Source organism: Ovis aries, chromosome 1 (genome assembly GCF_016772045.2).
Source record: "Ovis aries strain OAR_USU_Benz2616 breed Rambouillet chromosome 1, ARS-UI_Ramb_v3.0, whole genome shotgun sequence".
NCBI lineage: Eukaryota > Metazoa > Chordata > Mammalia > Artiodactyla > Bovidae > Ovis > Ovis aries.
In genome coordinates, this window is record NC_056054.1 from 120288397 (window position 1) to 120301824 (window position 13428).

The 13428-nt window shown below is 34.8% G+C and overlaps 1 protein-coding gene across 29 annotated transcripts in view; it reads left to right on the plus strand.

Moving 5' to 3' along the window:
- The window catches only part of DCAF6 (DDB1 and CUL4 associated factor 6), a 184839-nt gene that overhangs the window by 121797 nt on the left and 49614 nt on the right, over positions 1-13428 (plus strand). For 21 of the 29 annotated variants that reach the window (XM_060415869.1, XM_004002739.6, XM_027977886.3 and 18 more), the window contains one exon: positions 2473-2532. The exons of the other annotated variants lie outside the window; for them this stretch is intronic. In XM_060415869.1, coding sequence (XP_060271852.1) covers positions 2473-2532 — 60 coding nt within the window. The remainder of the gene's footprint in view (positions 1-2472; positions 2533-13428) is intronic. 29 annotated transcript variants of the gene reach the window in all.

Here is a 13428-nt window from a genome sequence, read left to right on the forward strand (position 1 = left end):
TTATATTAATATTTGGAAGCATTTCTGTAAATTAGAAGTTATAGGTATTATATTTATGAATATCTAGTGATACAGAAACATTTTACTTCAAATGTTTATGTAACAGGAAAGTAATCCTTTCAAAAACAGTTGCGTAGTACCCAAAATTAAAAATAGAATGGAAGCAATGATCAAGAAGGATTTCTTCTTAAAAACTGGTCTTCAACATGTGAAGAAAGATTATTCCCCAGATACATATAACATCTGGACAGACTGTAAAACCCAGAAGGAAGACCTTTTAGTTTAACATTATCTTTCTGCCTTAACCTAAGTTTCATTAATTAAATACTTCAAGAGTTTGAAAATACACAGTTCTTTGAGATGACAGCATTGTAGATCCTTTCTCAATGTGTTTTATTTAAAAACTTGCATAAGATGCACTTTATTTCATAAGATTTGTGCATTCCATAATATTTGTGAAAAAATTAAATATTTGAAAAAAGATTGCATGGAAAGTTGTTCTCAGGTTCTTAAGAAGAGTATAATGGAATGTATAACGGATCCAAAGGGATAAAAAATATTTCATAAGAGGCTTTCTAGGAAGACTTTCCAATATTTATTTCACTGACTCACTTTTTTTGTTTTTCTTAAAGAATATAATTTTGTTTTTTTCCAAAGATTGACTCATCTCCTCTTCATTGTAGCTAACTCAGAAATTGATATTTGAGAAGTCTTATAAAGGAAAGTAAAGCATGGCTAGATTAGGGAACCAATTAATGACCAATTACCATCATTCCATTTTCTTTTTTGTTTAGCGCAGATCTGGTGGTGCTTCCCTGGTGGCTCAGAGGTAAAGAATGCCCACCGTTGCAGGAGGTGTGGCTTTGATCCCTGGGTCAGAAAGATCCCCTGGAGAAGGAAATGGCAACCCACTCCACCATTCTTGCCTGGAGAATCCCATGGGCAGAGGAGCCTGGTGGACTGCAGTCTATGGGATCACAAAAGAGTTGGACACATCTTAGTGACTAAACAATAGCAATAGATTTGTTGAGCTGAATATTCTAATGAAGCAATGATAAGGATACTATCATTTAAATGATGATCATGCTTTATGAAAATCTAGTAGTATAAAAATTTATGACCAAACTGGTTACCTCAAAAGGTAGACAGTTTGAAATTGATACAAGTAGTCCTGGTAGCGGGGTTCAGAGTTTTAAGTGTACAAGCAGTCAAGTGGTATAAAATTGCTAAGAATCAAGGATATATTAGAAAACTTAGCTATTGAGTTATGGTCACTCATAAATCAAAATACTTACCATTGGAAGAATAATGTGTCATTATAAATAGCTACTGATCAGTCAAAAGTGCAGAGTCTCTATGAACAACATTTGCTAAGAACTGGAGCATAGGCTGGTAGAAACTAGGAATTATTGTTACATTTAGTGGAGAGCTCTGTATGCTTGCTATCCACATTTTCTCTTTTCCTGTAGCTCTACTAGGATGCTAGAACCCAAGCCAGTAATAGTAGCCACCTCCTTCTGTTCCCTCATGCCTTTCTTAGTTATCAGATCTCTGGAATGACCAGGAAGAAAGGAGAGTGTTAGACCTAAAAATATTGTGACTTGTCCTCTGTCACACAGCTAGGTTATTGTCAAAACCAAAGTTGGAATCAACACTGACTAATTCTAGACTGGTGCTTTTTCCATTTCATCATGCTGTCTTACTTTATAGGAGTGTTTTTCAAACAGTAGAACCCATTTATTTATTAAAAAAATTCTTTTACATAGAAACTCAGTGTATCCAAAGGGTAAAAATAAAACATTATGTTTGAAGCCACGGTAGAAAGCATGAAGCCCAAAGTGTAAGCCTTTTCATTGCCTTTCTTTTCCTTTTCTCACCAGGCACCTAAAGAAACCAAAGGCTTCACAGTGCAGTTTTAATATTCACCACATACCATAGAGTTTTTAAAAGTTACTATGTTTCTGTAATGGTAATTACTTCATTAAATATTTCTCATAAACCATTTTCCTTGTCTTATGTCTTTGAGTTCCCTTTTCAACTCAAGATAACATCTAGCTAAGTGTAGTGAGCATTTCATTTCATGCTTTGAATCCTCCAATCCAAAATAAAGCCATCTTAAGGAGCTGGAAAGAAGGTTTGAGAAAGACAAGGAGTCTTTCTTTTGGTGAGGGAGATACCCTGTTTCTGTTTTATTTACCTTGCACCTTGTGCCTGTGCTAAATGAATTTGATAAAAAGTATATGCATGGAAGTAGAAGAACATTTTCTCATTCTCAAAGTTACTAAATGCTTGCCTGAAATAACATATCTTAAGCACATGGCCTTGCTTACTCACTGCTTGGGAAATACACCACAGTACTTACTTCTATTCCCCACCATTATACATTTGTTTCTTAAGCTTAGAGATGATCATGACATTGCTGTGCAGTTTTCTGCTGCTTACTTTTAAGTTAAAATCTCATTTTTGTTTCAGATTCTCCTTCTTCTGTGGTTAACAAACAGCTTGGATCCATGTCACTTGACGAGCAACAGGGTGCGTGCAACAGGAGATGCGCTATGCCCATCCATCCATAGTTTTATTGCAATGCATAAACCAAGCTCCCTTTCACTTTTTCGTAGCATTTCATTGTGATCTATGGTCTAATAGTCAGTATTTTGTGGGTTAAGTTATCTTAGGTGGTATTATGCCCAAAGGGCCTCCTTGGCCTATACAAATTATTTTCTGTGTAAGCTAAATTCTTTGAAATCTCTTCCTATAACAGTATTATGTATATAAAAAAGATCCCTTTTTACAAATTCTAGCTGTCATAAAATTGTATAACTATGGGTGTGAGGTTAGCATATTACCTAGTGGCTACTTTTAGAAAAGTTATTTGAGCATAAAAATGTTCTGTATTACTACATTGCTGTCATAATACTTGGTTTTATGTCTCACTTGTCAGATGCTTGAACTCCAGGTAGCTTTAACTTTAAGAAATATGATTATCAATGCAGAGATAAGCTCCAAAGTCACCAATCAGAAGGGAAAAAAACTTCCACGTCCACTTGCCTTCTGAAGTAGGAGAGGTATATAGTCCACTTTGGAGCCTTGAGCAGAGGTTGATGAAGTAGATTTTACAAATATTTTTCAAGAATGTGAAAGTAACTTAGCCCCAAAGCCATAAACTTTTAGTTGGCTAAAAGTTTACATATGTAGGGTGACTCATTTGTCATTGGGGAAATGAAATACTGCTGAAGTACCTATTTAGTATGAAATAGATCTAATTTTAACTGTCTTCTTGGAGAATTATTCAAAAACTAATTCTGAAACAAATTAGAAAACTCCTTCTGTACATCTGATCTTAAATTATTGTTTATAGACCTGAGATGGCAAATATTTGCTATAGGTTTTTCTGTTCTTGAGAATGAATGAATTCATAAGTGAATTTGAGAACTAAGAAATTATGCGTGTTTTATCTTTATACATGCAGAGGTATTAACAGTAAAGAATGATTAAAGTGTAAAACAATTATAATATTATATATAATATATTGTACTACTGTTTAGAATTACTCTCTAATCAAATAATCTTTTTTTTGGTAAGGCTATATGAATGTAAATACTACTGAAGAGTTTGTAGCCAAATTCATATTTTATTTAATCTTACAGAAAAATTTCCATGGAATTATGTCGAATATTATATTTATGTTGTAATTAATTTATATATGTTATGACATATGACAGAAAGAAATGAGAATAAAGGATAGCTCCCAGATTTTTGCCATCAATGCCTGGGTAAACGATTCCATTTACTAGGGTAAGCTAGTTCGAGGGCAGAAATCAGGAGTATTTTGGGGGCCATGTAAAGCATATTTGCCTTTTAGTTATGAGTGGAGATGTTATATAAAAGGTCAGATATTGAGTAGGCTTGGCAGAAGCTGCATGGTGACAGACCATCATCAATGTAACTTGGTAAGAAGTTCTCTGAGCAGAAATGTTCAAAAGACAGCATATCCAAATGAATTAAGTCCTGAGGTTTTACATGCCTTTTTATTCAGCAGTACATCTTTTAATGTCCTGGGGACTTCTACATTACAGGGTTTTATCACCTAAAGGTAATGTCTACTATAAAAGTGAACTGAAACTCCCCACTGCTATCTTTTTCACCTGGACTAATACAGTAACCTCTTAACTGGTCTCCTCACATCCTGTCAGGCTGCATCTGTTATCTCCAGGCAGAGTAAACTTTTAAAAATGTAAATCTAAGCATATTGTTACTCACTTGCCTAAAACTTTTAAACTGTTTGCCCTTGCTGCTGCTAAGTCACTTCAGTCATGTCCGACTCTGTGCGACCCCATAGACGGCAGCCCACCAGGCTCCCCCATCCCTGGGATTCTCCAGGCAAGAACACTGGAGAATTTAGTTTGCCCTTAAGGCAATCTAAATCCATGCCTTGGCTTGCAAGGCCCTACACTCCTGGCCCATTCTCTCACTCACTCAGCTCTTGACAATTCGGCCTTCTTTCAGTTTTTCTAACACTCTAAGCTCATTTCCCTCTTAAATCTCTTGTGAATGCTATTGTCTCTACCAAAATGTTTTTGTCTTCAGCAACTTGTACTCATCAAAACTCACTTAGATACTACTTTTCCAAAAGTAGAATGACATTTTAATCTGAAGTAGTTCTCCTCTCTTAATCTCTTTGTGACCTGCTGTCCTTCATCACATTTGTCAAAATTCATAATCATACCTTTATTTAAGGGATTGTTTGATACGTGTCTTTCTGTATATTCTCTGAATGTTTTCATTCATTATAGTACATTCAATGCCTAACACCATATCTGTTTTCATTAAACAGTAGATATTTGTTGAATGAGTGAATAAAACAATTGTTTAAGCAGTGAGATGCCCTGGGAATTATTCTAGCTTGGGAGAAACATGACCAGATTTATGTGTTGGATCGTTTTGGCATCTGTGTAGATGGTTGATTGGAAGGGAGTAAAATTGAAAAGAGCAAGACCATGTAAAAGGTCACATGACCTATTGCAGTTGGTCAAGTGAGAGATGATGAGTGGATGAGTAATTTGATCTTAAAAGTATAGCAGTTGGAAAGGAGAAGAATGGACAGGTTTGTTTTGTTTTGTTTTGTTTTTTAATATTTAAGAGCTAGAATTGATGGGACTTTGAGAAAGATTAGTTTTTAAAACGAGAGAGTGATACCCAGGTGTCTCGATGGGGCAATAGATAGTAATGCTGTCAACTAGGATAGGGATTTCAAGAGAAACTGCCAGTTACAGGGGAAAAAAGATACATGAGATTTTCTTGATATGTTTAGTCTGAATTACCTTTGGACATCAGATGGAGAAATATAGTTTCTGGAAGTCACCAGAGAAGTCTGAGGTGGAGATAAAAATAGGAATTGTCAACTTACAGATAACAGTCGAAATGGTGAGAGTGGATAAAATGGTCTAGGAAGAGAGGATTAAGTGAAAAGAGGAAAGTCTACACTACGAAGAGCAAGCAGAGAAAAGGACCTGGCTGAGGAGACAGAAAAAGAGTGATCTGAGAAACAGGGCAGAAAGAATGCTGTATCCAAAGTCACAGGAAAAGTAAGGTTATGACATAGGGCTGTCAGGTATAAAAAGGACAGAGACATTTTCTTGAATTTGGCAGTGCTTTGGCATTGCAGTTATTATGTGGAGGCAGAAACCAGATAGTAGTGGTTGGAGGAGAAAGATATTTTTTTAAGTGGAGACATTGTTATGTAGATGACTTTCTCAGTAAGCTTTTCATTAGAAATGAAAAGACAGAGAAAAGGTAATGTCTGGGAGGGAGTTATAATTTCAAAACTGAGTATGTTTATAAAGTAAAGAATCTTTGTAGATGAGTATGTATAGGGAATAATTGATACCCTCAGATAAGCTATTTTAATCTTTGACGAGACCCTTGTTCTCCATTTTACCTTGTAGAGTGGAAAAATTAGTACATTAAGTAAGTTTTTTCCTGAATATATAATAATTAAGCATATTTTAAATTTCTTTTTTCTTTCAAGAGACACTAATACATTTTTTATTGATAATTCAGTTTTATACTTACCTGACAGTGTTCATCTTCCAAATGTCCAGGTGCTTTTACATGTTGCTTAATTTAATTTCCCAAAGAGTTCATAGATTTTCTTTATTTTGATTTAGGGATTACCAGGATAAAAATGTTACTAATAAAAAAATTTTAATTGACATAGTAATTGACATGTTTCACTGCAAAGATTTATTTTCTTTCACTAATTATGTATACATTATTGAACTGATTGATTGCAGTCAGTGTTTTCATGTATTTAATTTTGAATTTTTTAAAAAAGCTTAGTCTAATATATTTAGTTTAAACCTTAAGACCATAAATGCAGCTACCTGGTTGCCTCAATAGTTTTTGTTTTATTAAAATGTTTTTTAAAGAAATAAGTATACAGCATATATGTTGTTTTTCTCCTGTTGTGAAGTACTTTCCTGTAAAACTTAGAGCTGTATGTATACACATTAACAACCCTTATGTGCTAATTAGAAACTATTTAAGCACAGTTACATTTGTCCTGCATTTAGGTTGAATAATATATTCTAATGAGTAGTTTTGATTTTCCTTTTATTTATGTCTCTTTTATGCTTACTATAAGGGGAAAAAGCCTCTTCTGACATGTACTGCTCTTGCCTCTTAATAAAACTAGCAGTTTTTCCTGTTAAAAATATTTAGGCCAGAAATTCTCCCTTCTTTTAGTAACAGTAACAACAATAACAAAAGAAATGTAAAATCTTAACATTTAATTTTTCAGAGGGTATAAGGAAATAATTTTGCCTGAGTTTTAAATTATGGCCATGATTATAGTAAGTTGTTTTATATTCATTACAGTGATAATCATTAAGTGGAAGTTGATAATGCCATTAAGTTTAAAACTTATACTTGTAGGCAATTATGCATGTGTCAGACACTCATTTTCTATTCTAGATTTAAAGAAATAAAAATGCTAATTTGGGACATTAGAAACAAATACTGATTATCCATTATTTTAATAAGCAGACTGCTCTTGACATTAATGAAATGTTTACTTACAGAAAGAGACTTGTGAATGGTCAGAAACCAGTAAAACAGATTTTACTAACAGATTTTACATTTTTAGTTAAATTGTTTTCTAATTCAGAATTGTCTATGATAAAAATAGCTCTCATTGAGTTTTAAGTATGTAACTGGCACTGTGTTAAGAATTTTGTATCTATTATCCCATTTGTTGCAGTTTAATGAGGTAATATGATCCTCATTTTACTGATGAAGAAGCCAAGACTCCAAGAGATATGTAAAGACAAGTGAAATAAGTAGTAGAGTTATCTGTGTATCTGTTTCATTAATTCAACTCATATTAAATGCCTGTTACCTTGTGGCAAATACTAGGCCTGGCACCAGGATGCACGAATAATAAAGCTAATGCTCCCTGTGCTTGGAACATAGAGTTAATTAATAATAGTAATAATAATAGTTATCAACCATAATAATAACATAGACACTTATATTGCATTTTTTGTGTGTGTCAAACATTACTTTGAGCAATTTTTATATGTTAATTTACTTAATCCTCATCACAGTCTTATACAGCAGGTATCATTATTATCCCCATTTTCAAATAAGGAAACTGAGGTAAAGAGAGGTTAAGAAACTTGTCTAAAGTCACACGTTGTGTGTCTGTGTTAGGAATGTGGTTCAAATACAAGCAGTCTGGTTCCAGTGTCTGTGATCATAACCAGTACCCTTGGCCTCATCTGACAGTAAGGACAGATGATGTAAAAACTAAATACAAGCATCATATGAGCTTTAAAAGAGGAAACAAGGTTAGTGGGGAACACACGAGTGAGTCTTTGTTTCTTCTGGCACAGGCTCAAGTAAGGTATTCCTGAGAACGAGGCATCTTAGTTGCAGTCTGAAAGATGATTATATGAGTCAGTTAGGTCAAAGAGAAGGAGTAAAGGAGATAATGGATATTAATAGCATTTGCAGAGGCTCTGAGAAGATCACATTAGAATGACTAGAAGAATCCCAGTATGACTGGGGTGTGCTGTGGCTTCAAGAGATAGGTAGAGTCTGTATTGAGAAGGACCTTTTGAACTTTTTAGGGTTTTAGATTTTAAGAGCAATAGCAAGTTGGTGAAGAATTAAAAATAGGACATATGGCCTGATCTCATTTGTTCTGAATAGAATATGAAGAATTGTCTAGAGACTAAATCACTTAGGAGGCTCTCCTTAAAACTCTTATCTGATGATAAGAAAGGGTTTTAACCTGATGATAGAAATAAGGTGGAAATGTGGAGAGAGTCAAGAAATATTTAGAATGTAGAGTATACAGGATTTGATGAATGAGGCAAATAATTGAAGAGGAGTCCACAGTATAAACTGCACTAACAACTCCAGAATTTCTATCTGGGAGATGGTTTAGCAGTGAAAACCTGTTTGGAGAGAGAAGGGTGAGGATGTGTCTTAAACCTGCTTTTATACAGTAAATGCAGTGTTTTTGACTTAGATTATACATTTATTTGTGATGGTTTGGGCAAGATAATAATGGAGATTAGGTGACATTTCTAGCGCTCCAAGGATAACTCCCAAGTTTTGACTGACTATAATTAAATGAGTGTCCACTTCCTAAAATAGGTAACCCTGGAAAAGGAAGAACATATGGAGGAGGATGTGTAGAAGGAGGTAGAGATCACAAACTTAGTTTTGAATATGCTTCAGGAATCCCAGACCACCTGACCTGCCTCTTGAGAAACCTATATGCAGGTCAGGAAGCAACAGTTAGCACTGGACATGGAACAACAGACTGGTTCCAAATAGGAAAAGGAGTGCGTCAAGGCTGTATATTGTCGCCCTGCTTATTTAACTTTTATGCAGAGGACATCATGAGAAACCCTGGGCTGGAAGAAGCACAAGCTAGAATCAAGATTGCCGGGAGAAATATCAATAACCTCAGATATGCAGATGACACCACCCTTACGGCACAAAGTGAAGAGGAACTAAAAAGCCTCTTGATGAAAGCGAAAGAGGAGAGTGAAAAAGTTGGCTTAAAGCTCAACATTCAGAAAACGAAGATCGTGGCATCCAGTCCCATCACTTCATGGCAAATAGATGGGGAAACAGTGTCAGACTTTATTTTTGGGGGCTCCCAAATCACTGCAGATGGTGATTGCAGCCATGAAATTAAAAGACGCTTGCTCCTTGGAAGGAAAGTTATGACCAACCTAGATAGCATACTGAAAAGCAGAGACACTTTTCCAACAAACATCCGTCTAGTCAAGGCTATGGTTTTTCCAGTGGTCATGTATGGATGTGAGAGTTGGACTGTGAAGAAAGCTGAGCACTGAAGAATTGATGCTTTTGAACTGTGGTGTTGGAGAAGACACTTGAGAGTCCCTTGGACTGCGAGGAGATCCAGCCAGTCCATTCTAAAGGAGATCAGCCCTGGGTGTTCTTTGGAAGGAATGATGCTAAAGCTGAAGCTCCAGTACTTTGGCCACCTCATGCGAAGAGTTGACTCATTGGAAAAGACTCTGATGCTGGGAGGGACTGGGGGCAGGAGGAAAAGGGGACAACAGAGGATGAGATGGCTGGATGGCATCACCGACTCGATGGACGTAAGTTTGAGTGAACTCCGGGAGTTGGTGATGGACAGGGAGCCCTGGCGTGCTGCGATTCATGGGGTTGCAAAGAGTTGGACACGACTGAGCAACTGAACTGAACTGAATTTGACTAATCTGTGTGAGGCATCAAAGTAGAAAAATCTGTTGGGCAATTGATTGTAGGTTATGGAGTTTAAAAAAGATGGTAGAGCTGGAGAAGTGAATCAGAGAATTTTATGCATGTAGATGATAAATGGAAGTAGGTGAAGTCATCTAGGAAGAAAGTAAAACCTGAGAAGTCTAAAACATCTGAAAAAAAAAATCAGAAAAAATTCTAGAATTAAATGTTTTGCTAGAGGAGAGCTGATAAAGGGGATGGAGAAGCGACAACCACACCGAGAGGTAATAGGGAAAGTATTACAGAGCATGAGGCCAGGAGAAGAGAATTTTCAAATGAGAGTTGTCTGCTCTCTTGTGTAGCAGACACAGAAGAGTTCTGAAAATTCTCCCACTAGATTAGTAAATTCAGAGGTGGTCAGTCTCATTAGTGAGAGTAGTTTCACTGGATTGATAGAGGGCAGATTAAGGAGAAAAAGTAGAGATGAGAAATAAGAAAAGTTCTTCAGTAAGCAAGGAGAATGGTAGCTGGAGGGGAAAGTGGTTATAGAGAGAGTTCTTCTAAGCTGTTCATTTTCCTTTTCATCTGGAAGTCACATTTTACCATGCTAAGTAATCTGATCAATCAGAGGGACAGACAGATTTGATTTTTTTAAAAAATAGAATGTAGCTTAAGAAAGAGTCATGAAAAGAAAAACACTGGATGAGAATTTTGGTTGGGTTTATGTGCCACATGGGGTATGCATTTTTACTTATTTTCTTACTATCTGTTCTCCCTCAAAACTGAAAGTGAAATAGGAATAGAAGACTTTTATGAACAGAGGGGTATAAGACTTAACAGTTCTGGAGTACAGGGAAAGAAAGGCTATGTCACATAGATAGAATGACAACTGTATTTCAATCCATAAATTTTAAATATCAGAGGGAAAATGGAACCAGGCACAGTCTGATTCTATATGTATCCCAACCCCATGTTTTAAGTTTAATTCACTCTTTTGTGTTATGTCATGAAAAAAGTATATTGGATTAAAATGATCGTTACTGATATACAGGTGGATTTTGATTGCCAGAAGTAAGATTTGACTCTATAGAATATTACTTCCAAAAGATTATATAGGAGAGATTTCCTAGTAAAATATGAGTGATAAAGTTGTACTTTGTTTTTGGCTTTCATAAAATAGTTCATTTCTGTATATAAAGATTATATAGGAGAGATTTCCTAGTAAAATATGAGTGATAAAGTTGTACTTTGTTTTTGGCTTTCATAAAATAGTTCATTTCTGTATAAAGTCAGATTACACTAGTGAGAACGTTGAGTTTCAAAATGAGAGCCTTGCCTCAAAGTCATCTATGTGGTAGATAGGAGTTCTCTGTTTAGAATCTACTCCTAGAAACAGTTTCTCCACTTTGAATCAGAGTATGCCTCCTTATACAAATGATTGAAGATTTGGATATCCAGTAGTCTTGCGTTATGCAGAGAAGTTATAGGTTCCTGACATATAAAAATGGAAATTTTACCTTGGCCTAGAAATTATACTTGAGATGTTTGCCCTTTCTATGTATGTCAAGCAAGTTGGGGGTGCAAAATTTGTGGAGATAGTTGAGCTTAATTATTGATGTATCAATTTTTTTTCAGAGGATTTCATCATACATTTTGTTTCCTTGTAAATTGATTTTTATTTTAAACATTGGGCATAACAAAAGGGAAAATATTGACAAGTTCTTTGTGTAATAGAAAATCCCTGAGGCAAAGAATAGATTATTTCTACATGATCCACAACTTATCTACTATACATGATTAATGGATGATTGTACAGTTAGAATAGTGACCTAGCAGCAGAGAAAATGTTGGGCATAGTGGTTCTGAACTAATTATTGTGGCAATATTCTACTTAATTATCATAATTTTGATAGCTTTGTTTAAATTTATACATAGGATAGGTCTCCAGGGACATCCTAGCTAAAAGACCAAACAATATTTAGATGATATATAAACCTAGTTACCAAGATAGAATATTTTGTTATCTACTTTGAGCATGTTTTTTTTTTAGAGCCACAAATGTTTATAGTCAAAATGCACAGACTGAATGATTTGAAAATGTATATTAAACAACAACAACAAAAGTTTATTTGTGGTTATGACTGTGAAAGGCTTGGAAGCTACCTAATTAAGTAAAGGTCAGAGAAGTTCCTTTCAAATTATATTCCAGCCCACTCTATAATTTTTTTTTCTGAGCCAGTGCATTAATCTGCAAAGGGCTCTTTCTGGAAAGGATCTTTTATTTTAAATTTGCTTTCTAGAATCTCACGTTACTGACTATTCACTTCTATCTTCAAAGAATGAAGTCTTTTACAGTACATTGTCTTGATTTTTATGTTGTTATGACTGTGCTTCTGAAGCATATGTTTGAATGGGTGGTAGTTTGCCTGGATAGAGATCACTCTAAGCTACTAATATCATCTGTTGTTCTTAATAGTTGAACTCAAAGCAATTATGTATGGCCGCCTTAACAGGGTTGAACAAATTTAAAGTGGTTTTTTCCCCTCACACTGTCCTTGTGCTGAGTGCACCACAATTTTATTGACAGTTTAATCTCTTAGTGCCCTGGAAAAGATACAGGGTAGTTTTTCAGTAGTCTGATGCCAGTGTGACAGTTTGCATTACCAGAACTTTGTCAAAGTTGCTGATGTGAATTATATATCATTTCTGAGAAATAATACTGACAGTTGATATTTCTTAATTAAAATGTGTTGAGGAATCTTATTTTCTACTTAGTATTCAAATTTTTTCCAAGATAGTATAGTAAGTAAGAACTTCATATACAAAGACACTTAGAGAAAAAGAATCTACCACATTATTATCAGTTTCATCATCTATGAAATGGAGAGAAAAGTATGTGCTACAAAGGTTATACATATCCTGGGACATAGTAATGTTCAACAAAATTTAGTTACTTTTATGATGGTGCATTCTATGTAGTCATTGGATTTGATTAAGTTCTCAACGCCAAGACTCCTCCTAGATTAAAATCTCTACTTTTTAATTTCAGTAATATATTCTAAGTATGCATGCAAATAATGCAGTTTTTAAGATGTATTTGCTTATCCAGATTCTAACAGACAGCAAGTTATTGAAAATTAAAATGTTTACAAGTATTTTTTCACATAAGGTAATAAAATTAATTTCTTGGTTCTTTAGATTTTTATAGACCTTTTTAGCTTAAAATGTGCACTTTATTAGAAACTTTGTTTATTAATTTATCTACATTTCTGAGAAAATTCAATCTGATAGGTTGTATACATCAAGAAGAGGAGTATTAAATTAGGAAGATTAGAATGAACAAGGCTAGGAAATAAATGTTTAAATTTCAGATATATACTTGCATCATTGCTTCAGTTGAAGAAGCCAGGTTCTGTGTTGTACAGTGTTTCTGCCTGAGATGTTATTTATATTTAACGCTACAAAGAGAGAACTAGATGGGGGCAGGGGGTGGTCTGAAGTATTTGTAACTAACAGAGATATAATGATGGGCCCATTTTACTCCAGGCTGATGACTTCATTGACAGTTTAAATGAACAAAATCTGTCAACTGTAGTCATTTTGTAAATTAAATGAGTACTACTGTGCTTTGCATGTATTTTTATAATGTGTGGGTTATATTCCAGAGAGATTAAATAATAACTT